Genomic DNA, 25780 nt, shown 5'->3' on the forward strand with positions numbered 1-25780 from the left:
GTAACAAGGCTGCCATGTGCTGCATTGGGGGGTAGCGGGGACTTGGGAGAGGATGGGGAGATCTGCGATGGGGTGGGGGGGCTGGAATGGAGCAGTAGAGGTGGGTCTCCCAGGAGGTCTGGGACTGGAGGTGCAGGCATGGGGAGGAGAATCTGGGGTGGGGGAGGCAGCGGACCCACACATGAATCGGGGGGCTTGCTAGGGGCATTGCCCCAGACTGATCCACTGGGTGTTGGGCAGCAAAGTTGTTTGGCAGACAGGGAGTGGATGGGAAACACCCCTCCCCCTTAGCGAGTGGGAGCCCAGGGGCACTCAGCAGGCACAGGGCACCCCTGGTCACCCCCGTCCTGCAGCACGACCTTGCCTGGAGGGATGGGAGCCCCCCCCCGACACTTCTGCAAACCAGGGGGGGAAGGGGCCAGCCCTCACAAGTCCAGGACGTGCCCTGTGTGGGGCTGTGTTAAAGCTCAGCCAGGTGGCGGGCAGTTCGGCTGCCAAATGGCTGTTGGTGAGATAGACCCCCCCTTCCTTTGGCCATGGGAGCCCCCAGCTGGGCTCCAGCCTAGAGGAGATGTTCGGAGGTGGCTTGGCCTGTGCCCCAAGGAGAGTGCCAAGCCTGCCTGACACCCACTGATCCCAGCCTAGTGCCCCCCACCTCACCATTCCACCCCCCTCCCAAGTCCTGCCCCCATCACTTCCCCGCCCCCAAGATAGCCTCTGCCCACCCCCATCGTGCTCTGCCCCGAGCCTTCCCAGTGATGACCCGGCTGGAATGAAGGGGCTCGTAGCCACTGGGATGGTGCATGAGCCGGGCCAGAATCCAGCTCCCCCAGGGGGCAGCAAACAACCCGCAACACCTAGGATGGTGAGGGCTCCTCCCTGCTCCAGGAGAGGGCCTGGAGACGAGCGCAGGATGCGGGGTCAGGGCACCCAAGGATTAAATGCCACTCGACTTCATCAAAAATAATTTATTGCTCCTGGCTCTATTTACATTCTGTGGGGATGCCCTCATGTGGCTGCTCTGGGTAACTTCAGGGGGCATTCATCCCACCCCTGCCTAGGCTATAATGCAGCTTGGGGAGGGCCAGTTGGCACTGACCCAGCGCTCCCTGCCCCCACTGGCAGGGGGCACAAGGACAGGTATGTCGAGGGGAACAGTGCCAGGGGGCAAGGAGGCGTGGATCCCCCCCAGGCAGTGGAGGGGAATGCTGGACAAAGGAGGCAGAGATCAAAGGCCATGGGGGGTGGGGGGACACCTATAGTGGGGAGGGCTGGGGGTGTGTCTCAGTATCCCTGTATAGCTGGGTCGATCGGGAGCATCCTACCTCACCCCCCAGGATGCTCCCGCCCCCCTGCAGGTCACCTCACCAGTATGTGGGCAGCCTCCCCTGTGCTGAGGTGGAGAGGGACAGGTCCCCATTCCCCCCTCAGCCTCACTCCTTCCCCTGCAGCGCCCCGTGCTGGGGTGGGGTGGAGCAGGGAGAGGTCCTCATTCCCCCCCTCAGCCTCACTCCTTCCCTTGCAGCGCCCCGTGCTGGGGTGGAGCGGGGCCAGGTCCCCATTCCCCCCTCAGCCTCACTCCTTCCCCTGCAGCGCCCCGTGCTAGGGTGGAGCGGGGGCAGGTCCCTGGGTCGCTATTCCCCCTGCAGCGCCCCGTGCTGGGGTGGAGCGGGGATGGGTCCCCATTCCCCCCTCAGCCTCACTCCTTCCCCTGCAGCGCCCCGTGCTAGGGTGGAGCGGGGGCAAGTCCCTGGGTCGCTATTCCCCCTTCAGCGCCCCGTGCTGGGGTGGAGCGGGGACGGGTCCCCGGGTCTCCCACACCTCACGGATGGCCCGGCGCACCCCCCGAGGCAAGTGCAGGGTCTCGGCATGGCACTGGCGAATGTGGCGCATGACGGTGCCTAGTCGAATAGGCAGCAGTGAGTACTCGCAGACCATGCACACCATGGTGCCTGCACCAGCATCGTAGTCCATCAGGAAGTCGGCGCGCCATGCCGGGTCAAAGGGCCTGGCCTGGGGTGGGGACGGTGCTGGTGGGGCCTTGCCCCGCGCCTGCCAGCTCTGCAGGGTGCAGCGGACGGTGCTAGGGCTCAGGCGGAGGCGCCGGGTGATGCCATGGTGAGAGTAGCCCTTGCGGCGGAGGCGGGGGACACCTGGGTCCAGATCCTGGCTGGGCAGCGCAGAGACGGGGCAGTTGCCAACTGCAGAGAGGGCAAAGGGTTAATGCTGAGAACCAGCAGCCAGCACTGTAAAGCAGCTAACTCTGGGGTGGGGGGGTGGGGGCTGTTTATACGGGCACCCGTCACCAGGAACTGAGATGCAGCTGCCTCTGGGGTGGGGCGTATGGGGGCTGTTAATATAGGGATCCCATGTCCAGCAGTAAGATGCAGCTGCCTCTGGAGTGGACTCTAGTGGGCCACTAGGGACCCTCACCACTAACCCACCTTGCCACACTCACCTGGGTTCCCTGCGCCCCGTCTCACGGTCCCTGCTTTGCCCAGCTGCTTCTGTCTCTTCCCCAGTGCCTGGGTTTTTCCCCTGTCCCCTGGGCTCTTCCGTTCCTGGATGCTTGGATTCTTCCTGATTTCTCTCCCTCCAGAAACTGCAGGCAGAGAGGGGTCAGCGAGGGGGGGATCGCTGTGCCTCCTCTCCCTTCACCACCCACCGTGGGAGTCCTCCCCAGCTCCCCCAAGGCATGTAGGTTGGGAAGGGAGTGCCTGCCCCTTGTCTCCCCCCGGGTCAGGATGGAGTCACCAGTGGGTGGGAACTCAGCTGGCCCCCAGCCAAGGGGAACCAGCAAGGGGCAGCATCTGGGGCCGGGAGCTGGCTGAGATCCTGGAGGCTGATCTGTGGGAGCTGGGATGCAGCTGGGACCCTGGAGGAGGGATAAGACAACGGGGGCGGAGGTGGGGGGGGAAGAGGCATGCCTTCAGCTCTGCTCTGGGGGAAATAGGGGTGGCTGCAGGGGACACCCTCTTTCCTACAGCGCCCTCACCTGACTGGGGTCTGCAGTACAGCCTGAGCGTGAATCCGGCTGGGAAAGAACCGTCAGTGAAGAGGCGGATTTCGGGGGGCGCTGAGCTCGGGGCAGCCTCCTCTGAAGGGGATGTTGTCCCTGTGGGGAGAGACACAGCAGTAAGGGTGGGGTAGGGACTGAGAAGGAACCAAGGTCCTGGCTCCCAGCTCCCCTGCTCTAACCCACAGATCCCACTCCCCTCCCCGGGAATTGAACCCAGGAATCCTGCTCCCTCTCCCCTTCACCACTACCACTCACCTGGACTCACAGTGCCCCTGTCCTGTCCCTCACTCAGCTGCTTGCTCCTCCGCTCCCTGGCTGGTAGCACCATGCCCTCCACAGGCCCCACGCTCTGTCGTCTCCTCTGGCCCCGCGGGCGCTGCCCGGGCTCCAGGGCCCTAGCATCTGCAACGACACTTGGTGTCACGAGAGGAAGCCCCAAAACAAAGGGGATGGGCACCCACATGGCTGAGCATGGTCCCTGACCCCCAGCACCCGCCCAGGCCTAGCACTCACCTGGGCGGGGGGCAGGGCGCCCTCTGGGCTGCCCACGTTTACGGGTCACCGTCTGCTCCTCTGGATCAATTAGAACCTCGATCTCGGCCGGTTCCTTGGCCCCATGGTACTGACCTAGAGGGGGAGTGAAAGTCTGGGATGGCTGCATCACCCCCCGCCCTGCTGGTGCCCTTCAATCCCAACCCATAGCTCTGCTGCTCCCTCCCCCGACACAGCTCTCCTGGTGCCCCTTGCTCCTGGTCTGCAGCTGCCTGCTACCCCAGCCCTGTGCTCCTCCCCAGCTCTGCTGATGCCTCTCAGTGCCGACCCACAGCTCACCTGCTACCCCAGCCCTGGGTCCCCCTGATTCAGGAGGGGCTGGGGAACATACCTGGGGTGCAGGGTGGGGGTGTCCCCTCGGGCAGGTTGCCCCCCTGGCTCCAGGCCTCCAGAATGTTGCGCTTCTCCTCCGGGCTGAGGCCCAGCGAGTGGGCGTGGTGCTGCAGAACATGCTCCCGGGCAGCACTCGGCCCACAGGTACCCAGGAAGGTGCCACAGACCATGCACACGGTCCCGCCGCGCCCCGGGCAGTCTCCCACTAAGTACTCCTGCTGCCAGGCCCTACCAGGCCCTGCCTCTGCTGGTGCTCCCCCTAGCCAGAAAGACAAAATGTGCTCAGAGGAGCGAGAACCCAGGAGTCCTTGGCACCCAGCCCCCTTAGCTCTCACCACTAGACCCCACTCCCCTCCCAGAGCAGGGGCTAGAACCCAGAGTCCTGGCTGGAAAGTCCATACCTCTGTCTAGAGGCTCCTTGTCAGCCTCCTCCAGCTTGACCCCGGGGGCGAGGTCGCCCACGGGGGCACAGAGCTGGGCACAGGCTGCAATTGGCACTTGTTCCTCTGCCTCACACTTCAGCGAGACAGCAATGTACTCCAGCCGGGGCACCTCTGCCTTCACCTCCATGGTTGGGCCTGGGCAGAGCTAGACACAATGGGGGGAGGGGGTTAGTCAGGGCACTCAGGAGACCCCACCCCACTCTAACCACTAGATCTCACTTCCCTCTCAGACCTAGGGACCGAATCCAGGAGCTCAGAGCCCCTCCCTCCCTAGGCACTGGCTAACCTTGGGCAGAGCTTCCCCCACCCCCACCTTGCCGTCTCTTTCACTACCCCCAACCTCAAGGCCGCCCCCACCCTCTTCTTATCTCCAGCCACTCAGGCCTAGCAACAGCCCCTTTGTGCTCTTCTGTGGGAGGCAGAGTCCCATCCCCAGTCAGGCCACTGTGGCAGGGAACCCCCAAAAGGACCCAGTGTCTTGCTCCTCTCAGGCCAGGGGCCTGGATCCACTCCCTTTCTACCCTGGGAAATACATCCCTCGCCCCCCCCAATCCCTGTGAGCCTCCTCCCAGTCCCCCCACATCTGCTCATTGACCCCTGAACTAGGGGTACTGGAACAATTTGTATAATGTGGGTGCTGAGAGCCATTGAATCAAATTGTAAACCCTATGGATATTTCTTCAAGCACCCCCCACTCCAGCATCTATCCCCTCGACACTTCATTCCCAGCCCTCTTTCCCCACTGACCCTGGAAACCTCCCCTTCTTCCCAGACCCCCATAACCCTGGGCGTTCCCTCCGAAGCCCCCACCTTTTCAATTGCCCTGCTCTTGGGAGTGCCCCCCACCCCCCAGGAACTGTGGGCCCCAATGACAGTTGGAGCCCTCCCTTCTCAAGTGTCCACCACCACCTCCTTGACCCTGGGATTACCTCCAGATTCCCTCCTTCCCAGACTCTCCAGTGAGCCTGGGAGCCCAGTTGCCCCTCCATCCCCTTCTGCTGGCTGCCTTGTGGCTGCCCCACATGGGATGGCTGCAGGGCCATCCGGCAGCAGAAAAAAGGAAGGGGGAGGATTGCTCCCACTGGAGCCTGTGTGGGGGCTTTAAGGCACCAGCTACAGGGGGGCTGAAGAGGCAGTGATCCTCTCCCAGAGCCAGGGAGGGAACCCAGGAGTCCTGACCCATTGGCTGGAAGATTCCAAGATGGACACGCCAGACTGCAAAAGATCCCAAGTGGTTTATAACCAGTGCACCAGGTACCAAGATGCAGCCATCTCAGGGGCCGTCAGAACAGCAGACCAAGGTGCACCCCACCCTGCAGGAATGGAGAACCCACTGATCCTTCTATGGGTCTGGCCTCCTGCCCCCAATCCATGCACAATGACACCCCCTACTGCATCCTAGCCCTCTTCAATAATCCACTCCTCCAGCATAACCTAGTCCCCATCTGGACCCATCACAGTCTGCTCAGTCCCCTAATTCTCCTCCCACAGGCCACCCCACTGGACCCCATGCTAAACCTGTGCAACTCTTCCCATATTAGATCCCTGCCCCCTGAGTGACCCACACCATCCACTGGATCCTGATGCCAGCATCTTCTTCCTCCCCAGTGTGACCCCCCCCACCCCCACACAATCTCTGTCCCTCTTTCCTCCCCAGTATGACCTGTGCCTTCCACTGGATCCCAGCCCCTCCCCCATGTGACCCATTCATTCCACTGGATCCCAGACCCTACTTCTTCCCCAGTGTGACCCACACACCCACTGGATCCCAGCTCTAGGTGCTGGAACTAGGGGTGCTGGGTAGCATCCCATGGCTTGAAGTGGTTTCCATCACATATGGGGTTTATAGTTTGATTCAATGGCTCTCAGCACCCCCATTATAACATTGTTCCAGCCCCTCTGATCCCAGCCCCTCCTTCGTCCCCAGTGTGACCCACACCCCCATTTGATCCCAGCCCCACAGCACCCCCATTAGATCCCAGCCCCCAGCGCCACTCGCACCCCCACTAGATCCCAGCCCCTCCCCCAGGCTCCCCGCTGGATCCCAGCCCCCTCCCCCAGCCTCCCCGCTGGATCCCAGCCCCCTCCCACCACCGGATCCCAGCCCCTCCCCCCGCTGCCGGATCCATCCTGGCGACCCCTCCCCATTCACCGGCTCGCGCTGCTGCTCCCGGGCCCGGCACCATAGAGTTTCGCGGAGGGAGCGGCACCACCCACCTCCCATCCAGCCCCCACAACCTCCCTCTCTATGGTCTCATTGTCCCGGCTCTCTTAGCTTGGGGCTCCCTCCATTGCGCACAGCCAATCGTGAGAAGCCCACCGCCCTAAGCTCCAGCCTCCTTCAGCGCCGGCCAATCAGTGCGTGGATACGGGAAGGAGTAGGAGGAGCCTGGGGGAGGGGCTGGGCCAGGCACCACCTACCGGCCGAGAGGGGGATTGCAGGATGTGAGAGGGGAGGGGCGGGGATTGTTGGGGCTGAGCCTCGCTCTGTGGGGACAGGGATGGGGACTGGTCTATAGGGGGCATTCTATAGGGGCAGGCAGAGGCCCACCCCCGGGACAGGGAAGGGAAAGGGCTGAGCCCAGTCTCACGGACATAGGGAGAGGGAGGGAATTCTGTAGGCGTTGAGTCCTGTTCCCTGGGCACAGGAAGGGGACTCTATACGGGAGGGGATAGTATAGCGGCTGAGCCCCGCCCCAGGGGGAGAGGAAAAAGGAGAGGGAATTCTATAAGGGATAGGGATTCCATAGGGTCTGAGCCCCACTCCTGGACATGAAGGGGGGGCGATTTATTCCCCGAGCACAGCGAAGGGGAATTCTTCAGGGACTGAGTCGTGCCCTTCAGGAACGAGGAGGGGGAGGGGATTTTATAAGGGACGGGATTCCAAGGGGCAGAACCCCACCCCCAGGGCACGTGTGGGGGATTCTGTAGTGGATGGGGGTTGGAGCAGTGAGACAGTGTGGGGATGGCACTGGGGATGCCCGTGGAGTGGGAGGCAACGTGGGGGGCAGAGGTTTCGCCCAGGCACAGGGATCGGCTCCTGTGCTGCATGAGGTATAGTCGCTCCCAACACCCCCGCTCGATCTGTGTAACGGGGGGCTGAAGGGAGCGCACCGCTCTGTGTTAGAACTGGGCGGTGCATTGATGGGAAGTAGCAGAGACCTGGGGCAGTTCAGTGTATTGCAAACGGCCCCTTATAGCCCAGCTCCCCCACTCCCTCCTCGGTTGGGGACTCAGAGTTGCGGGGTGTGCGTGTGAGAACTGAGGCTGCTAATAACCATCGGAGTCCCCTTATATCCCAGCCCTCTACCCCATATATCCCCAGTCCCCGCCTTGAGTCCCCGCTCCCCTCTCTACGGCTGGGGAGGGGACTCACGGGGTGGGGTGGGGTGGATGAGACCCGGGGGGTGCCCCCATCTCCTCCCCCCATGCTGCAGAAATAGAGCGCGGCCCCTTTAAATTTACCCAGGAGCCCTTAAAGGAGCCCCAGGGGCCCCAGGCAGGAATCCCCACCCCGGCCTGAACAGCCTGGCTCGGCCGCAGCCGCCGTACGGAGCCCGGGAGCCCCCTCCCCGCGCGGGCAGGGCTCTGCGGCAGCCCCGAGCCTGCCCCGCGGCCCCGGCGCGGATGGACAGGCGGCCGGAGGGGGGCGGGTGCTGACGGACGCACGGACAGAGGGATGGAGCCGCCTCCCTCCCCTCCCCCCCGCCGCCCCGTCAAACGGGAGCCCCTGGACCCGGAGGCAGGTGAGAACAAAGGGGGCGGCCGGCGCCCCCTGCCGGCCCTGGGGTGAGCAGGCGCCCAGGGGACCCGGGTGGGGGGTGACGGCCCCTTTAAGATCCCTCCAGTGGCCCTTTGAAGCCTCAGAACCCCCCCTGGCCCTTTAAGACTCTCGCCCCCTCCTTTAAAGCAGCAAGCCCCCCATTTTATAAGGAACGAATCCTCTCTCCTGCTCCCCCTGTGCCCTTTTAAGACGCTCTTCCCAAAGACACACAGCCTTATAGAGCGGGTCTCCCCCCGCTCCCCACTGTCCTCTCCCACTGCCGCTTTAAGGCCCCCCACCCATCTTATTGGTCAGGGTTCTTGTCCCCTGCTTCCCTCCCCTCCCCCAGGTCTCTTAAAGGGGTAAGCTCCTCCATCCCTTTTATCCTGGGGCCCTAAAGGTGTCTCTAGGTATTTAAAGGGGAGGGGGCACCCACGTTTTTGCTGGGGACTTAAAGGGGCAGTAACCTCTTCTCGTTGTGCTCTCAAGCCTCAGCTCTTAAAGGGGCAGGATGGTCGTGCCCTTTGCTGGGGTCTTAAAGGGCATGGAGCCCTCTGGTCACCGGGCTTTTCTCCTTTGGGTAGGGGCATGGAAGTTCAGGGTGATCCCTCACCCCTTGTCCCCCTAGGTCTTTTAAAGGGACAAGAGGCCCTTCTGAGGACATAAAAAGGACAACGTCCTCAAATGCTGTACATAGCTCTGCCAATTCCCCTCAATCCCCACCCGCAGCCCCCAGTCATCCCAGCCTTGGGCTTCCCCCACAGCTCTGCCAGTGCCCCTCAATCCCCACCCGCAGCCCCCAGTCATCCCAACCTTGGGCTCCCCCCACAGCTCTGCCAATTTCCCTCAATCCCCACCTGCAGCCCCTGGCCATCCCAACCTTGGGCTCCCCCCACAGCTCTGCCAATTTCCCTCAATCCCCACCTGCAGGCCCCAGTGATCCCAGCCCTGGGCTCCCCCCACAGCTCTGCCAGTGCCCCTCAATCCCCACCTGCAGCCCCCGGTCATCCCAGCCCTGGGCTCCCCCCACAGCTCTGCCAGTGCCCCTCAATCCTCACCTGCAGCCCCTGGCCATCCCAGCCTTGGGCTTCCCCCACAGCTCTGCCAGTGCCCCTCAATCCCCACCTGCAGCCCCTGGCCATCCCAGCCCTGGGCTCCCCCCACAGCTCTGACAGTGCCCCTCAATCCCCACCTGCAGCCCCTGGCCATCCCAGCCTTGGGCTCCCCCCACAGCTCTGCCAATTTCCCTCAATCCCCACCTGCAGGCCCCGGCCATTCCAGCCCTGGGCTCCCCCCACAGCTCTGCCAGTGCCCCTCAATCCCCACCCGCAGACCCCGGCCATCCCAGCCCTGGGCTCCCCCCACAGCTCTGCTGATGCCCTCTCAGTCCCCATGTGAGACCCATCCTCCCATGCACGGCCAAGGTGCCAGGCTACATTCTCACACATCCCTGCCCATGTGGTTTGTTTCACCAGGGGAATCCCCAAGCCAGGACAGCACCGAGTCCCCTGAGTTGATGCTAGGGAGGTCCCTGGCATGGGGGACCCCCAAGGAGCACCCCCTGATGACTCCAGGGGGGCGGAAGTACTCAGATCACTGTGAGGAGCGGGCATCTCGGCCTGGGAAGAGCCGCATCCCTGGGCGGGACCATCGGCGCTATTATCACGAGCACTGGCGGGCTGAGTACCTGATGGACTTCAACCCGGCGCGGCATGGCATGATCTGCATGGTGTGTGGCAGCGCCCTGGCCACCCTCAAGCTGAGCACCATCAAGCGTCACATCCGCCAGAAGCACCCCTACTCCGGGGGCTGGGGCCCCCGCGAGAAGCAGGTCATCATCCAGAGCTGGGACGCCCACCTTGGACTGGACGGGGAGCTTGAGGGGCACGGAGACCCCGCCCAGGCACCTGACAGTCTGCAGGGAGCACAAGGTAGCGCACAAGTCCTGTGCCCCAGGCACCCCCCCTCTATGCAGCCCTCCCCACTGTTCCTACGAATCCCCATCTCTGAACACCCATCCCCCCTGCCCCTCTGCACCCCCAGCACTCCCTCACTGCCCTGGGGACCCACATGCTGCTCCTAGGCAACCCCTCCCCTGAGCACCTATCCCCCTCTAGACACCCCTCTCCTGAATACTCTGACACATGCCTCAACCCCTGGCACCCCCATTCCCTGGGCAGCCTTCCAAAGCATCTCCCCACCTTTCCTTTCCCACAGGCGTGCACCCGCACTCCAGAAATCCCTCCTCCGGTCTCTGGGGGCACCTGGGTCTCAGTGAGGGCCTGCCCCCCCCCCCCCCACTTGGGGAATCCACCTTGCCCAAATCCCCACTGCCCCAGGCACCCTTCTTGTTGGGCAGCTAAGGCTCTTCCCCTGTAGGGGATGCTCCACTCTGCCCTGGTGTGAGCCCATGTGGTGCCTAGCCCTCCCATTTGTGATGGGGGCAGCTAGCAGCTGGGGAGAACAAGATGGGGGGGTGGGGTTAGTGGGAAGGTGAGGGCATGGCAGGGGATGGGGAACTGGGGGCTGACCGACCCATCTCCATGTCCATCTCTCGGGGGGCTGAGGGGGAGGGGTATGCAGGAGAGCTGGGGTTCAGGGTTAAGAAGGAAGAGTGGCTGGTGTCAGGGTTAGGGGTATCTGGGGCACTGCCCCATCTCTGCCTCCTCCAGGGGCACTGTTGGCAGGAGCGGATACAGCCTGTGTCCCATGCCCATCTTGCCCAGGCACTGGGGTCAGGGTTAGGAGGGTGCAGGGCGCTGACCTGTCTGTCTCCCCCAGGGATGCTATCAGCGGGGGGCGGGTTCCGGCGTCGGCGCCGTGCCCCATGCCCATCCCCACGGGGGGCTGTCCGGCGGCCGGCAATCGGGGGCAGGAAGGCATCGCCCAGTGCCCGCCGGCTGGAGCGCTATGTGCGTGAGTCCCTGCAGAGCTGGTTCCAGGCCGAGTTCCTCATGGATTACGATGCCCAGGGCAACCGGCTGCGCTGCATGATGTGTGGGCGCGGGCTGCCCAGCCTCAACCTGGATGACATCAAGCGCCACGTGCTGCAGGCCCACCCCGCCTCGCTCGCCTTCAGCCCCGCTGAGAAGGGTGCCATCCTGGAGGCCTGGAACTCCCGCGCCCTGGTGCTGGCTGCTGGCAAGGGCTGGGTGCCGCAGGAAGAGCACCCTGCAGGTGAGGGGGGAGGGAGACCAGGTTGAGGGGACCCCCTCGTGGATGGGGGCGCTGGGAGGACTGGGGTGGGTGTGGGACCTCAGTGGGTGAGGGGGAGGCTGGAGGGACTGGGGTGAGGTCTGGAGAGCCTGTGGGTGAGGGGAACATGTCCTCTCTGAGGGGTGGGCTGGGGTAACAGCATGTGTCACACATGGGGGCAGTCCTAGCCTGTGATGGGGAGGGAGTGTGTGTGTGTGTGAGATCTGTGGGGATGGGAGCAGAGTCTGTCTGTGCTGTTGTGGGACAATCTGTCTGTGCCTATGGGGCACCCACATGTGAACACCCCCCAGCACCTCTGTCTTGATCCCCATCTCTCCCTAGAGCCCGATGCCCTCTCCCCTGGGGACCTTAGTGCTGAAGCCTCTGAGCCATGCTCGGCGATGGCTGCCCCAGAGCCAGAGGAGAGCAGCTCCCCGGGGAGCTGGGCCAAGGAGGAGCCTGTGGCGCCGTGGGAGCTGGATGCAGGGGGGCCGCTGCGGGGTAAAGACCACCGGCGCCACTTCCAGGAGCACTGGCGGCTGGAGTACCTGATGGACTACCACGGCGAGCGGCATGGGCTGGTTTGCATGGTGTGTGGCGGGGCACTGGCCACCCTCAAGATGAGCACCATCAAACGCCACATCCGCCAGCGGCACCCTGACTCCACCCTGCTCAGCCACCAGGTCAAAGCCCTGATCGTGGAGGAGTGGAACCGCAAGGTCGCCCAGCTGGTGGAGATGGGGTCACCCCTGCCAGAGCAGGCCTCAGGTGAATGGGGGTTGGGGCTGGGGCCAACCAGCTGCTGGCTTTCCCATAGGTACTCAAGAAACTGAGGAGCAAGTCCTGCCATCCAGCCCTGGGCACCGGGGTGTTCCATGGGGCAGAAGCCGAGGGCCAGGCCCTGCCATCCAGCCCTGGGCAAGACGGGTAGGGGGAGCTGCTGCTAGCCTCTCATGGGGAGAGGGACAAGCAAAGAGGATCCAGTGCTGTGTGGCTGTCTCAGAATAGCCAGGGACAAGGTGACAGGTCAGATGGGGGCAGGGCTGCTGGGGATTCCCTCCCCCCAGGGAAGATGCCAGGGGGTGCCTGGTGTCCAAAGCAAGTGCTAGGGCTGCAGGGAGTAGAGGCAGCCGGGACCACATGCAGAAGCCCTGGCCTGTACTCTGAACAGTAACAGCCCTGGTCTGCCTCCCTCTGCTACCTGCAGTGCATGTGCTGCAAGGACCAGAACCCCACCTGGTGGCAGCAGGTGGTACTGCACCCTGCAGCCCCTCCTGTGTTCCCCCCACAGTAGCCCCAGGGGTATTGCATCCTGCAGGAGCGCAACACGTCCCCCCTAGTGGCAGCAGGAAGCATTGCACCCGGCAGCAGCTCCATGAGTCCCCCTGGTGGTAGCGGGCGGCATTGCACCCAGCAACAGCTCCACAAATGACCCCAGTCACCAGCCGAGAAGCTGTGTGCCTGACCCACCCCAGGACCTGTGTGAGCACTGGCTTCTCCCAAACCAGCTCTGAAAAAGACTGGATCAGAATCAGCACCAGAGAGGCCCCTCCCCATGCAGAGCCAAACTGGATTGGAACCAGTGTCCAAAAGGCCCTGAGTCCCCCTGCACCTGGGCTGGGTCAGAACAGCACCATAGGTGAATGTCCCCTCCCACTCACAGCCAGGCAGGCTCAGAAGCAGTGCTCTAGAGGCACCCCCCACCACACACTGCAGCTGGGCTAATTCCCCCTTCCACAGGGAGGGAGGTGGGATGTGCCATGTACCCAGCTGTGCTGTGATCTCTGAGCCATGGGGGTGGGGCCATGGAGCTCTGCTGTGGAGCCACAGGGTCAGCAATTCCATCGTGCCCAGGGATGTGGGAATGAGGCCTGAGTCTGTGCAGTGTGTGTGGGGGGGGGGGCGGGGGGCCGAGCACGGTACCTAGCTTGACTTGACCTTGCTCTGTCACCTTTCCAGGAGACTCCCAGAATCCTTTGCAGCCATCAAGCCCCGAGGAGCTGGATGAGGACGTGCAGCTGCCTGCAGAGGGGGAGGAGGAGGAGGAAGAGGAGGAGGAGAGTGTGTTGGTGGTGGGGACGCCCCCATCCACCCCACAGAGCCCCCCTGACCCCACAGCTGGCCCCCCCATGGGCCCGGCACCTGCACCGCGGCGGGAGCAGCGGCGGAACTACCAGCTGCACTGGCGCGTGGAATACCTGATGGACTACGATGGCAGGCGGCATGGGCTGGTGTGCATGGTGTGTGGGGGGGCGCTCGCCACTCTCAAGGTGAGCACCATCAAACGCCACATCCTGCAGGTGCACCCCTTCTCCTTGGACTTCACCCCAGAAGAGCGGCAGACCATCCTGGAGGCCTACAATGAGACGGCCCTGCGCTATGAGCCTGCCCTGGGGGAGGAGTCTGAGGTTAAGCCCCACCCCTTCCTCCAGGCCACTCCTGCTGATGGGGAAGAGGCAGAGTTGGCCTGTGCCCCACCTACCAGCACAGCATAGTTGATGGACAAGATTCCGTCTTGACTCTTGGGAGCAGGGGTTGGGGGTCCAGGCTATGGACAAACCCCCCTTGCTTAGAGGGCTTGTTTGGGAGCAGAATAGGGGGTTCTGCACCCACACATGCTACAGACATTGCCCCGTGAACTACACAGCACCTTCCCCCACTCCCATCCCCACCCTGATGCATCTGGTCCTCATGCACTGATACTCCATAGCCCAAGCTTTGGGGTGGGGGAAGGGGCCTCATATGGCCCCCTGTAGCTTTTAATCCCACCCCATCCGAGCTGGGGATGACACAGAAATGCAGTTGTTGGGGATGGGGGCACATGGGGCTGGAACCCAGCTGCTCAGCGAGCCAGTGGGATAGGGCATTTGCAAGACATGGTGGTGGGGGGAAGGGATGAAATAATCTCCCTGCCCGGGGCAGGCACTAGTGAGCAAGGGCGCAGCTGCTCTATTTAAGGGGCCAGTTCCACACCCCTCCTGGGACTCTTCCCGGCCCCCAGGGTAGCTGGTTTGAAACGCTAATGCTCCCCGGCTGCTGCTGCCAACTCCCAGCCTCCCCCAGCTCCCATCTGGCCTCCAAACAGGGTCCATTTCTTCCTGCCACCTCCCCCCATTCCCCTCAGCTGCAGATTTTCACCCCAGCAGCCTCTTCCTGGCACAGGTGCAGGCTGGAATCCATGTCCCTCGGAGCTAATTGGATGTAACCCCAATGCTCCCATTGACCTTCCCTTTCCCCCACCCACTCCAGGGAAAGTGCCACCCTCTGTGGAGAGTCTAGACTGGCCTTTGCAGTCGTGTTTATTAGCTTAATTAGCCGCCGGAGTCACCACACCTCATCTAGATGCAACATCCTAAGAACCTTTCTTGGGCTGAAGTTAAACTGACCCTCCCCCGCCGGCACCAGGGGGCCCCGGTAAGTAACCCGCTCCCCCGCCGAATGCCAAGCAGTGCTGCTCATGTGAGCTGTGCAAGGCCTTGGGCCCCATCACGCCCATGTTTATACCAGCCCCAAGGGCGCGTGGATGGTCACCCGACTGGAACGCAGCGTTGACACCAGGTGGAAACGAGTGTAAAAAAGGGGAAGTGGGGTCCCTGCCTTGAGCCGTGGGGGCTGGAGTTTCAAGCGCTGGAGCGAGGCCGGGAGCAGGGCTGCGGCTGGGCGGGGGTCGAGGCTGGGCCGCAGCTGGGGGTGGGCTGAGGTCTGGAGTGGGGACAGAACTGTGGCCAGGGGCTGAGGCTGGGGCAGGAGCAGAACCACAGCTGCCAGCTGGAAAAGGATGGGTCATTTTCTGCTCGAGCTGCCAGGCTTCACAAGGGTCCTGTCAAGCTCCCAGCTGCCCCTTGTGTGGCCAATAGCCTTGTATCCCTCCACCATGCAGGGGCAGCAGCTGGTGAGTGGCAGCGATCCCTCCCCTTTGGTCTTTGCTCTGCACTGGCCCCCCCTCTCCCCAGTGATGGGGGTGGGGGTTGAGGTAGGTGCCCGGGGCACTTGGACATGGTCCTGCCTTTGTCTGTAACGGGGCTGGCAATGGGATACTGGGCTAGATGGGCCTATTGTTGTAATGCGGGGGTGGAGGGGGGACACTGGCTTTGATGGGCCCGTTGGTCTGAGCTGGGGCAGAGAGGAGAAGGGAGACCTGGCCCCATACGGCAAACTACAGCCCATGGGACCATCCTGCCTGGCCCCTCCCCCGGCATCCCCCCTCCCCTGCAGCCGGGCCTTGCTCTGGCCCACTGCTTCTGCTGGGCAGTGTGGGGAGTACAGCTGGCTCTGGCTGGGTGTTGTGCCTGCGAGCTCCTGCTGCTGGTAAGGGGACAGGGAGTGGGGGATCCTAGGGGGCGGTTAGATGGGGCAGAGGTTCTGGGGGGGGCAGTCAGGGGATGGGGAACAGGGAGGGTTGGGAATGTGAATCTCAGGGGGCCTGTCAGGGGGCAGGGATGTGGATAGGGGACAGGGAGCAGTGGGGGTTGAATAAGGGGTGGGATCCCAGGGGATAGTTAGGGGCGGAGGGTCTCAGGAGGGGGTGGTCAGGGGATAAGGAGCAGAGGGCAGTTGGATAGGGGGTGGGAGTCCCAGGAGGGCTGTCAGGGGGCCAGGGTGTGGATAGGGGTCAGGGGGGTTGGATAGGGGGTGGTTATGGGAACAAGAAGCAGGGGGGGGTTGGGAGTTCTGAGGGGGGCAGGAGCTAGGCTTTTTGGGGAGGCTCAGCCTTCCCTATCCAGCCCTGCATACAGTTTTGCAACCCCAATGTGGCCTTTGGGCCAAAAAGTTTGCCCACCCTGACCATAGGGTTATTAGTCTGATGCAGGGTGAAAGCTTGCAAACCCTTGACAGGCTGGAGCAGCTGCCCCCTGACTGCTGTAGAGACAGGGGCAATGCTGCCACCCCCTCCCCCTGTCTGCCAAGGCTGCTCCTGCTGGCGGCACAGAACGTGATGCTGCCATACACTGAGCACACTGGGGCCTGTTCCAGCTGCTACTCTTTGCTAATGCTAGCCAATGTGCCCCTCCCTGCTGCGTTCGGGGCAGCGTTAAGTGGCTCCCACTTTACAAGGGGGGGAACTGAGGCACAGAGGGGCTTTCCCTGTGCTAGACTGGCTTTCTGGAAGATGGCCCAGCCTTGCAACTCCAGGGGGTGGGAGAGCCAATGGAGACAAACCCCCCAGCAACCACCTGTACTTGCACCCTTGTTCCTAGCTGCTCTGAGCAGGGTTACTGAGCCAGCGGCCGATCCACACTAGTGCACCCAGCCTCCTTAGCAAAGGGGTAGAGAGTTACCCTAGAGCATTGGGGTTACACCACCAACCCCTTGCTGCTGTCCCTACTTCTCCTCCAAGGGACTGGGACCATTCAGTTTTGCTCGTCACTTGAACCATCCATATTTGGAAATCTTTCCGTGCTTCCATCCCATGTGTCATCTCTAGGCTGGGGGAGGAGGGGGACCCTCTTTCTGCTCCCTGCCACAGCAGCTGGCCCCTTGTGCTGGGGCAGCTCTGCTCATGTGCACCCAGGCTCCAAAGTGCTGGGTTTTAAGCAGGCCTCCTCTTCCAAGTGCACTGGGACAGCCCCCGTTGAGGCTCCATCTCTGAGCAGCTGCATGAGCCCATCATCCACTTGCTGTAGAGAAGCTGCCCATCAAAGAACAGCAAAACGCAGCCATGGGGCTATAATGCTGCATGGGAGGAAAGAGGGAGGCAGACCTAGTGGGTAGGGTGCTAACCTCAGACTTCAAAAACCTGGGTTCAGTTTCCTCAGGGCTGGCACCAGCTTAGCAAGCAGGTGCTTGGGGCAGCCACTCTGGAGAGGGGCGGCACGTCCAGGTATTCGGCAGCAATTCAGCAGAGGGTCCCTCACTCCCGCTTGGAACGAAGGACCTCCCCCTGAATTGCCGCAGATCAGGATCGCGATCACGGCTTTTTTTTTTTTTTTTTTGGCTGCTTGGGGTGGCAAAACCCCTGGAGCCAGCCCTGAATTCCCTGCTCCCCCATAAACTTCCTGGGTTTCCTTGGGGAAGTCACTTAGGCTCAGTGCCCCTCTCTCTACAATGGGGCCCTGCTCTGCCTCCTGGGGGGAGGAGGGAGAGTAAATGCATTAAGGATTCGGGGGTGCTCAGATCCAGTGGTACTTTAGAGGAAAGGTTGCAGCTGATGGGCTGTAGGGTTGGATGGGGCCCATTGGTCTGATCTGGGAGCATGGGGGAAGCAGCCTGGCTGGGCCCATTGCTCTCAGCCTGGGAAGATACTGGGGGTAGGAGGGGCTTGAGAGGCCTCTGGTTCTGATCCATGCTGCATAATCTAGACCAAAAAGGTGCTTAGATGTTACAGCAGTTACCTTAGCATGCCTGGGGGGGGAGGGGAGTGAACTGGGGATAGAAACACGGCCTCATTCTCATACAGCTCCTCCCCTCCACCGCAACGAGAAACCCTGGGCCCGGGCTTGGCTTAGGCTGCGACACTGGAGGAGGGCAGAGCTAGCACAAGTTACTATCTAGAGCCCATCATGCAGGGCTGGATCTGCTGCTAAACACTCCCCTGCCCCGGGAGGAACAGTCCCCTGTTGCAGGGGACGCTCCTGTAGCTGTGAAGAGTAGAAACCAGCTCTAGCGATGGGTGGTGCAGAATTCCCTACAGCTGAGCGTGCCTCTCCCCACTAGCTCTCAGCCGAGAAGGGGCAGGTCTTCCTCCTCCCAGCCAAGCTCTGCTGCAGCCCAGGGTTGGCGAGGGGGGAGTCTGATGCAAATCTAACAGCACTACCCTGAGCCTCACTTTTACTGCCCCATGGCAAGCCCCTCCTTTCAAGACTAGCTTTGGGCTCCAGCCAGCACCATTGCCCCTGCCTGAGCTATTAAGAGCTGGGTGTAGCCATGGGAAGGCAGGAGCTGAGCATCAGGCAGCTGGTAGAAATACCCAGCTCTCAGCCCTCTAGACTGACTGGCTCTTTCCTGTGAAGCTGACAGGGCTAGCGAGAGGTTCCTCCTGCGTAGCTAGTGTTCAAGAGCTGCCCTTGTGTAATCACGCTTCCTCTGTGCACCTATGGCGGCACAGCTCACACTTGGGGAAGTGAGCTGGGAAGGGGCTACACTCCTTGTGTACACCTGGACACCAGCAGCACTAGGGCCCATTCGTGCAGGCCCACCTCAGCCACGAATGGAGGTTCAGCAGCTCTTCAGCTTCCAGGTAGAGGCCTGAAGAGCAAAGCAGGACCGTGAGACTAAGAATCCCTTACTCCACCCAGCAGGTTTGGCAGGAGGGTGGAAGACACAAGTTAACATTCCAGGCCTTCATGGGTAACACGCCAAGTGACACCAAGCCCCTGCCCCATGGCACAGCCCTGCTTTTTCACAGGAGGCGCAGGCTCTCCCTCTGGACTCAGAAGCTGCCTGCACTCGAGGCATTTTGCTTGTAGATTCTTACCTTGGTTTTAGTGCTAGCTCCAGCATCTCAGAGCATGCTCTAGTGACCATGCCTGATGTGTTGGAAGTGGTTATCCAAGGGGAGTCTTCGTGGTTCCAAAGCTGTTGCATGGATGGTGTTCAGAGCCATCTTCTTGGGCTTCCCTTCTTCCATTCCAGCTCTGTATATAACCTGCTCTGGAGAGCAGGGAAGGTGGGTTCTTAACATACAAAGATGCAACATTAGGACATTTCGCCATCGTCTCCCTTGCTACATGCTGCGGGCAAGTCCAGAAAAGCCGGTTTCAGACTCATGTGAAGTCTATAGTGATTGGTAGCTGCCATCCGTTTAGGTTTTTGTACCTTACCAGCATAGGTACCACTAAGATGGTAGGTCACTAGGCCCAGGAGCAGTCACGCTTGCCAGCATAGGAGGTAGGTAGCTCAGCTGAGAGGCCTCACGCTTTCCAGAATTTTCCAGGCATAGGGAGAGTAGCAGCTTGATTCAAATCTCAATCTTCCCTACCAAGAATAACGTTGCAAAAACCAGGTGGCAGGTTGGTGTCATTTGAGTTACAGACTTAGCTGTGCCCATCTTGACTAGACGCTACAATCATCTCAGTTAAGCCCTACCTGAAGCCTCAGTGGTTTCGAGTGAAATGTTTTTATACACCTCCCCTCCCAAGAGCGACTTGCTCCTTGTAGCTACCATGTAAATGTTCTGAATTATATTTATATGCCTATGTTACACTTTAGTGACAGTATTGGAATATTTGTATGTGGTCCTCGTGAAAAGGTGTTTTGCATCAGTATGTTTTTTATATGCATATGTTTTGTAAACATGTTAAATAAAACCTTTCAAATGATGCAGTTTTGAAGTGCGTTAATTTGCGGGGTTATCGTCTAACAAGCACCCTACTGCCAGTGCTTCTCCACCGCTTAAGTCTGCAAGATCCGTGCTTCAGGAGTTGGAGTCAATTAGAATTCTTTAGGGCAAAGAGGAGCATTCAGAAGAATAACTAAATGGCTCAACTGCAGAGTTTTGTTCACTGATTGAACACCTGGTCTAGCACAGATGCTCTTAGCCACTTCAGCTGTCTTAAAAATGGTTTAGTTTCTTCCTAAACCAGGTGAACTAGTTGTGCGTAGAAACAGATTTACTCATTCAGTGCTATACCTCAATGCAGACAGACACTCAACTGATTCAAGCGTCTGAGATGAGTTTGGATTCCCCTCGAGCTGAGTTAGGTCGGTGCCCTGAACTAAGCAAACGGGGGTAGAAACAGTCAGTTAAAGTGGTGGATGAGGTACGTGTTTATAGCTCAATGGCAACTTCAAAATCCCGCCCAGCTATTGCGCCATGCAGCATGTCTGTGCTGCCATCTTTTCATAGGAGTCTGACCGACCACTGATACTCTCCTGCAGAGATGAGCTTTAGCTTGAGAATAGAACAGGCCTGAGGAGTGGAGTTGTCAATCCCGATCCTCAGCCCAAAGCTTTTAAGATAAGGCACTCAATGGCCCAGCCTGAAGAGAAGGCCCAACAGAGAGAGCGGAAGAGAGCCAGAACTCCCCCCACGCCCAACGCTCTGCTCCCTGCTCCCCCAGTGACAGGGGAGCTATGGGGAATTCCAGCTGCCGAGGCTAACTCCATCCCACCCACCATCTACCCCAACTCCCCAAGACGACTGACGCAGGAAACGAAGCCAGTGGGGACCTGTCCATGGTGGTTTTTTATTAATACCACATCATTTGCAGTGTGACAGGAACCGGGTTATCAGCTCCCGGGGCACTACTGTAATTTATGCTGCACGTACGCACACGCACACACACACACAGAGCTTCATTAGTAGTTTGTTTCCGGTTTTTTGTCTACATGTTCTCTTTAAAAAAAGACACAAAAATTGCCTGGCACAAAGATCTGTTCAACGTATCTCACAACAGCAGTAACAGAACAGACGTAAGAGCTGGGCCGACAGCTTCCAGTGCAGAAGAGGTCCTGGGGAAGGGGTGGAAAGAAGTCAGGGCAGGACAATCAGTGCAGTTTCCACTGGGGAAAGCAGAGAATGTGGTTTGTTGCCGTGATGCTGAGAAAAGACCAGGGCAGGAGCAAAGAGGCTTTGAATTCCCTACACTCATCCCCACAAGCTTTGCTTGGGAGGGAGAGAAGGTGGCCCAGCCAGTTATAAGCCCTGTGGCTGTCAGCACATGGCTTATCAGGCCTGGGGGCATATTCCCTGTAATAGACTACCTGCATCTAGGCTTTGAGTCAGTTGGGCTCAGTTCAAAAGCAGAGTTGTGGTTTTTGTTTAAATGCTGCCTCGCAGGGCTCAGAATCCCCATCTCCATTAGCAGATGCTGTGCTAAAAAGGAGCCTGAGCTTCTCTAAAGCAGCCAAAGCCTCCCTTCTCCCTGCCACACTAAACTGACACGAGGGAGGTGAGAATCCCCCTCACCCCCTTGAGCCCAAATGCTGAATGAATGGCTCATTCATCCACTGGGCATTTCCCTCCCACTCCTGCTAGCAGTGCCTCCTTTCCCCCTGGAAAAAGCAACAGAGGTGGGCATTTGGTCTAGGTCTCAGCGCCGCCACCTTTCACCGGGCACAGCAGGCTGGTTAAAGACTGACTCCTCCTGACCAGAGGAAACTCAAAGCTACCTTCAAATAAAGTTCAGCGAGTGAAGAGTGTACAACAAATACGAACTGTGAAATCTCCCACTCTAAGACTATTCTGCACACTCGAGTGTTAAGTACCATTTCTCCGCCCAGCTGGGGTTCAAAGGGACCTTTGCTCCCTGCTGCCAGGATGGCATGCGGGCAAGGCAGCATGTGGCGCTGTCTCAGTAGTTCAGCTCTCAGTGGTCAGCCGCCCTCCCCTCCGGGGGCTGAGATAGGAGTTATGACAGCAGAGGAGTCACATGCGGAGTTCAGGGGTGGGGATGTTGTTTTTCCTCTACACAAGTTTACAGCAGTGTACAGCAGATACAGACATTTTCATCTCAGAGTAAGAAATAAAAGGTACCACCTGGGAAAGGGGTGGGGGGCACATTAAAAGGAACTGGAGAGGAGAGGGATGAACCAGACTAAAGCACAGAACTGATGTCACATAGGGGTACAAACCCCCCTTTCGCTCAGCAAGGTTGAGGGGGGAGTTTCCTGGACTTCCCACCCCACCCCTTTTGGTACAAGTCCCTGACCCCCAAGGAGCCGGCTGGGAGAGTATTTGGGGAGCAGGGAATGTAGACGTGCAGGAAGCCAAGGGGGTGGGGGGGGTGGGGGGGAAGAGCGGGATGTCTCCTTGCAGCGATTCCCCTTGGCAGGCGGGAAAGCGTTTGGTCGAGCAGAGCGCCACCCTGCCCTCATTGCAGGCTGGGAACCGAAGAGGAGCCAGCGTTCAGAACAGCATTCGGTTCCCTGCGGTCAGGGACAAGACCCTTGCAATCGTTCAGGTGTGCTGAGGCTCCCCTAATGGCTTGGACGCCAGGTCTCCTTTAGTCTGGTGCACGTTCTGAGCCCAATTCTAGGCTTAGAAAAGCAAATGCCAAATAATAACAAGAAACGCTTGGAATGCAGGCTCAAGCTGACTCAGCATGTTCCTTCATAGGTACAAGAAACAATGGTTATAACTATCGCGTGGAGTTTAGTAATGGCTGGATCCTGGGGCTGCCCACCCCCCAGCTTATTCTGGCTTTTTCTTCACCACTCCTGGAAGTTTTGCTTGGATCCTACAGGAAAAGAAGTAGGGAAAGGGTGAGTTTTAAGGGCCAAGAGGTCAGCCGGATGCTCATTAACTTATGACAGGCTAGTGGTTGGATCATGCAAGATGTTGATGAGGCTACAAGCTACTGGACCGGAGGCTTTGGCTCAGGCAGCAGACACCCATGCTTTGAGGCTTTCTATCTCTGCAGACATGACGGGGTTGTCACTGCACTAGATTTACTGAGGACCCTCCATGTGGCTCTCTTCTTTCTGTTCAGCACCTGTTCTGAAGAGCATCTTGTGCCCCAAACGCTCTTGGCTTGAGGGCTTGTGGTGGAATTTCGTGCTCATGGAAGCCGTGGAAGAATTAGACTAGACTGTAAGCTTTTGGGGCTGGACAGTCGCATGTATGTACACAAGGACGAGCACACTACACTGGGAGCTACTAGAATGCAACTAAGGGAGGGATTTTCAAAGTGTCCAACTCCCCCTACAAGTCAACAGCAGTCAGGCATCTAGAGCAGAGGTGGCCAGACTGGTTCGCAAGCCACATGCGGCTCTTTTACAGTTACAGGGTGGCTCCTGGAGCCCACCATGCCCCCCCTTCTCCACCTAACAGACTGGCGGGGAAGGGAGCTCAGGGCTTCTGCCTCTGGCAGGGCTCTGGGCTTCAGCCCCGTGGAGCCTGCCTGCTGGGGCCCCGAGCCTTGGCAGGCGCCTTCCATGGGGCAGAAGTCTCAAGCCCCACCCCCTGAGCCCTGGCAGGTGCACCTGGCTCTCGAGGTTCTGATGATTATCGTATGCGGCTCGGAGGGTCAGTAAGTTTGGCCACTCCTGATCTAGAGTGTCAAATGGAAACAGGCCCAGTAGCTGTAACCGCCGTGCCAACCACTAACACGCCCAGCAGAGATGCTTCTCTTCTGCAGTATGAAGCAGGGCTCACCAGCAGTGAAGTGTGACACATCACCTCCATATTGGTGCACATAACAAAATTCATGTGATGGGGGTGGGGCCGAGGGGTTTGGGTTGTGGGATGGGGCTCAGAGCTGGGGCAGAGGGTTAGGGTGCTGGGGGTATGTGTGTGAGGGCTTTGGGTGTGGCCGGAGATGAAGAGTTTGGGGTGTGGGAGGGGGCTCAGGGCTGGGGCAGACGGTTGGGGTACGGGCTCTGGGGTGGGGCTAGGGATGCAGGCTGCCCCAGGTGCTGCAGTGGGGAGAGAGGACTCCCTGCAGCCCCCTCTCACTTCAGCAGCTCGGGGCCAAGGGAGAGGCGCCTCTCCCCAGCTGCGGAAGCTCCAGTTGGGCTGGGCCTGGGGAGGGGCTCCTCTCACCAATGGCTCTGATGGGCCTGGGGAGGGGCTCCTCTCCCCCAGCCATGGCTAGTCTGGGGCAGGTCCGTGCTGGGGCCGGTGAGAGGGGCACCTCTCCCCACTGCAGTAGGTCTGCACTACTTGCCTCCAAGGAAGCCTTACTAGCCAAGAGCAGTTTGAAGAGACAATGAACTTGCATGGTCCATATGAAGTCAGCAGATCATGTGCACCCCAACCCCTACTAGCAATGCCTCTCAGTCAAGGCTCATTCACAACAGCTAAGTCCAGTTCAGATGGGGTTGGTACTGCTGCACCTAGAAGCCCCACTATGCTAGCAGCTGTACAGACAGAAGGTCCAATCCTCAGGAGGAGGAGGAGTCCTCTGCCTGGGATTCCTGGCTCTTAGGTGACAGGGAAGGTGCTATTTTGATAGTGGGGTTTTTAGAGAAGTGCCAAGTGGACTCACTTTGCAATAATCGACTTAGTCTGGTCCCGGATGATTCCAACGTAGTGATCGATCTGCGTCTAAGGAAGAACCAACGGGTTAGGACAGCTGGAAGGGGAAGTGTATCCAACAGACAGCAGTAGCGCTTCCCTTCATAGTTCTCTGAATGGCTGCCTCCGTTTACCTTCTAAGGCCAGATGGGGCCATCACGATCAACCTGACCTCTGTAAAGTAGCTACCAACTTAGCATAGGCAAACTTTAGCTAGGACCATGGAGACTCCTGATATGTCTGCATTTCTCCTCTGACGAAGCCACTGCCTTAAATTCACATGCATCACACGGAATTCTGACAACGTCTATTGCAAGGTATTTTTACAGTGTTTGGAGGAGGATCCAGTGCCTCAGGCATCTGCTAGCTAAACAAGCTGCTAAACAATGCGTGTGCTGGGAGATTGTGGTGACTCACCTTATATTTCTCATAGACAACTGGAATACCGAAAATCAGCAATTCTCCTGCAAGAGACAGACAGGTCACGGGGAAGGCAATAGCTCTTTGTACTCTGGCTGCTCATGGAAATATTACTGCCCTATGTAAGGTGCAGCACTGTTGCTTTCAGAGAATTACTGCAATACAGTCAGCATCAGGACAGGGTTCTAGCTATTCCCTCTTTACTTTAGCCCCTCACAATCTCTAACAGATCTATCCTCCCAGCACCCCTGAGGCAGGGCCATGCTATTATCCCGATTTTACAAATGGGTAACAGGCACAGAGAGACCAAGTGACTTGCCCAAGGTCACACAGGATATCTGTGCCAGAGCAGGGAATTGAACCTGGGTCTCTTAGGTTCCAACCTAGTGTGCTAGCCACTTGGCCATCCTTCTGGCTCCTTAATACCCATTAGTAAATGCTGAGGGGTGCTCAGCAACCCCATGGCAGAGTAGAACCCTGGTTTCCTAACTGCTAGTCCCTGCTCATAAGAGAACTAAGGGATTAAACAGAGGTTCATTGTTTAGGGATGGACAAACTAGAAGCTGATGCAATGGCTCCCAAGGCCTAGTCTTTGAGGTCCACGTTCATCTACATTGGATGAGCTCCTTGACTAACAATGAAAGGAATAGGTTGCTAGATAGACCAGGAAACGCCCCCACTGCACAAAGGCCCATTGCCTTCTTGAACTGTGGCCGCTCTCTTACCAAGAATGAGGAGGGTGATCCCATTGAACACAGCCCCGACGTACGTCATCAGCCACATGACAACTGCCAGCTGCAAAGGGAACAGTGCAGTTCTGTTAACAGGACCCAGCCATGCTGCTCAGCAGCACTGACCTGCCTCCACGCAGGCTAGATTGGCGCCACATTAGAGCACCAGTCACTGTATGCTGATCTGAGCACTTTGGTATTGAGTTTTATTAGGAAGGTCACACCACCACTTAGATTCTAAATTCTTTGGGGCAGGGAATGTCTGTTGTGTGTGTACAGCAGCCAGCACAAAGCCTGGCCCATGACTGGGGCTCCTTGGCGCTGTAATACAAATTCCTAATATTATTTCACCAACTGTCTTCCTCAGGCAATGGCCTGTCCCACTGATCTCTGGTTCATCTGTTTGTGGCACTGTTTTCCCACTTCAGA

The 25780-nt window shown here is 59.4% G+C and overlaps 3 protein-coding genes across 7 annotated transcripts in view; 1 reads left to right on the forward strand and 2 right to left on the reverse strand.

The window, feature by feature from the left end:
• Nucleotides 1–864: 864 nt before the first annotated feature.
• On the reverse strand, nucleotides 865–6634 carry SPINDOC (spindlin interactor and repressor of chromatin binding). Of its 2 annotated transcripts, XM_045022845.1 has the most exons (8): nucleotides 6500–6634; nucleotides 4306–4492; nucleotides 3903–4163; nucleotides 3533–3646; nucleotides 3275–3421; nucleotides 2996–3115; nucleotides 2459–2602; nucleotides 868–2201 (listed from the first exon to the last, which is right to left on the reverse strand). In XM_045022845.1, exons 1-8 carry the CDS (start codon nucleotides 6569–6571, stop codon nucleotides 1759–1761), a joined length of 1488 nt encoding a protein of 495 aa, XP_044878780.1. In that variant the 5' UTR covers nucleotides 6572–6634; the 3' UTR covers nucleotides 868–1758. The 2 variants fall into 2 exon arrangements, with proteins under 2 accessions (XP_044878781.1, XP_044878780.1); XM_045022846.1 differs by lacking the exon at nucleotides 3903–4163 and having other exon boundaries at nucleotides 865–2201.
• Nucleotides 6635–7328: 694 nt separating this feature from the next.
• On the forward strand, nucleotides 7329–15629 carry ZFTA (zinc finger translocation associated). The gene is made up of 5 exons (XM_045022661.1): nucleotides 7329–8093; nucleotides 9586–10041; nucleotides 10892–11287; nucleotides 11648–12073; nucleotides 13265–15629. Exons 1-5 carry the CDS (start codon nucleotides 8027–8029, stop codon nucleotides 13798–13800), a joined length of 1881 nt encoding a protein of 626 aa, XP_044878596.1. The 5' UTR covers nucleotides 7329–8026; the 3' UTR covers nucleotides 13801–15629.
• A 4781-nt stretch (nucleotides 15630–20410) lies between these two features.
• Nucleotides 20411–25780, reverse strand: part of RTN3 (reticulon 3) — a 40935-nt gene continuing 35565 nt past the window's right edge. For all 4 annotated transcript variants that reach the window (XM_045025369.1, XM_045025367.1, XM_045025366.1 and 1 more), the window contains 4 exons: nucleotides 25346–25415; nucleotides 24618–24664; nucleotides 24172–24230; nucleotides 20411–22422 (listed from right to left, as the gene is read on the reverse strand). In XM_045025369.1, the coding sequence (XP_044881304.1) occupies nucleotides 22377–22422; nucleotides 24172–24230; nucleotides 24618–24664; nucleotides 25346–25415 (222 nt within the window). In that variant the 3' untranslated portion in view covers nucleotides 20411–22376. The remainder of the gene's footprint in view (nucleotides 22423–24171; nucleotides 24231–24617; nucleotides 24665–25345; nucleotides 25416–25780) is intronic.

This window comes from Mauremys mutica, chromosome 7, assembly GCF_020497125.1.
Source record: "Mauremys mutica isolate MM-2020 ecotype Southern chromosome 7, ASM2049712v1, whole genome shotgun sequence".
In the NCBI taxonomy this organism is placed as follows: Eukaryota; Metazoa; Chordata; order Testudines; family Geoemydidae; genus Mauremys; species Mauremys mutica.

Bases quoted from the DNA above. Each gene is read 5' to 3' on its own strand.
- SPINDOC (XM_045022845.1), bottom strand. From the start codon at position 6,571: ATGGGAGGTGGGTGGTGCCGCTCCCTCCGCGAAACTCTATGGTGCCGG. The intron at 3,647-3,902 runs GTATGTTCCCCA...CTCCCCCTCTAG, and splicing joins ACCCCCACCCTGCACCCCAG to GTCAGTACCATGGGGCCAAG. The intron at 3,422-3,532 runs GTGAGTGCTAGG...GTGTCGTTGCAG, and splicing joins GCGCCCTGCCCCCCGCCCAG to ATGCTAGGGCCCTGGAGCCC.
- ZFTA (XM_045022661.1), top strand. From the start codon at position 8,027: ATGGAGCCGCCTCCCTCCCCTCCCCCCCGCCGCCCCGTCAAACGGGAG. The intron at 10,042-10,891 runs GTAGCGCACAAG...TGTCTCCCCCAG, and splicing joins CAGTCTGCAGGGAGCACAAG to GGATGCTATCAGCGGGGGGC. The intron at 12,074-13,264 runs GTGAATGGGGGT...TCACCTTTCCAG, and splicing joins CCTGCCAGAGCAGGCCTCAG to GAGACTCCCAGAATCCTTTG.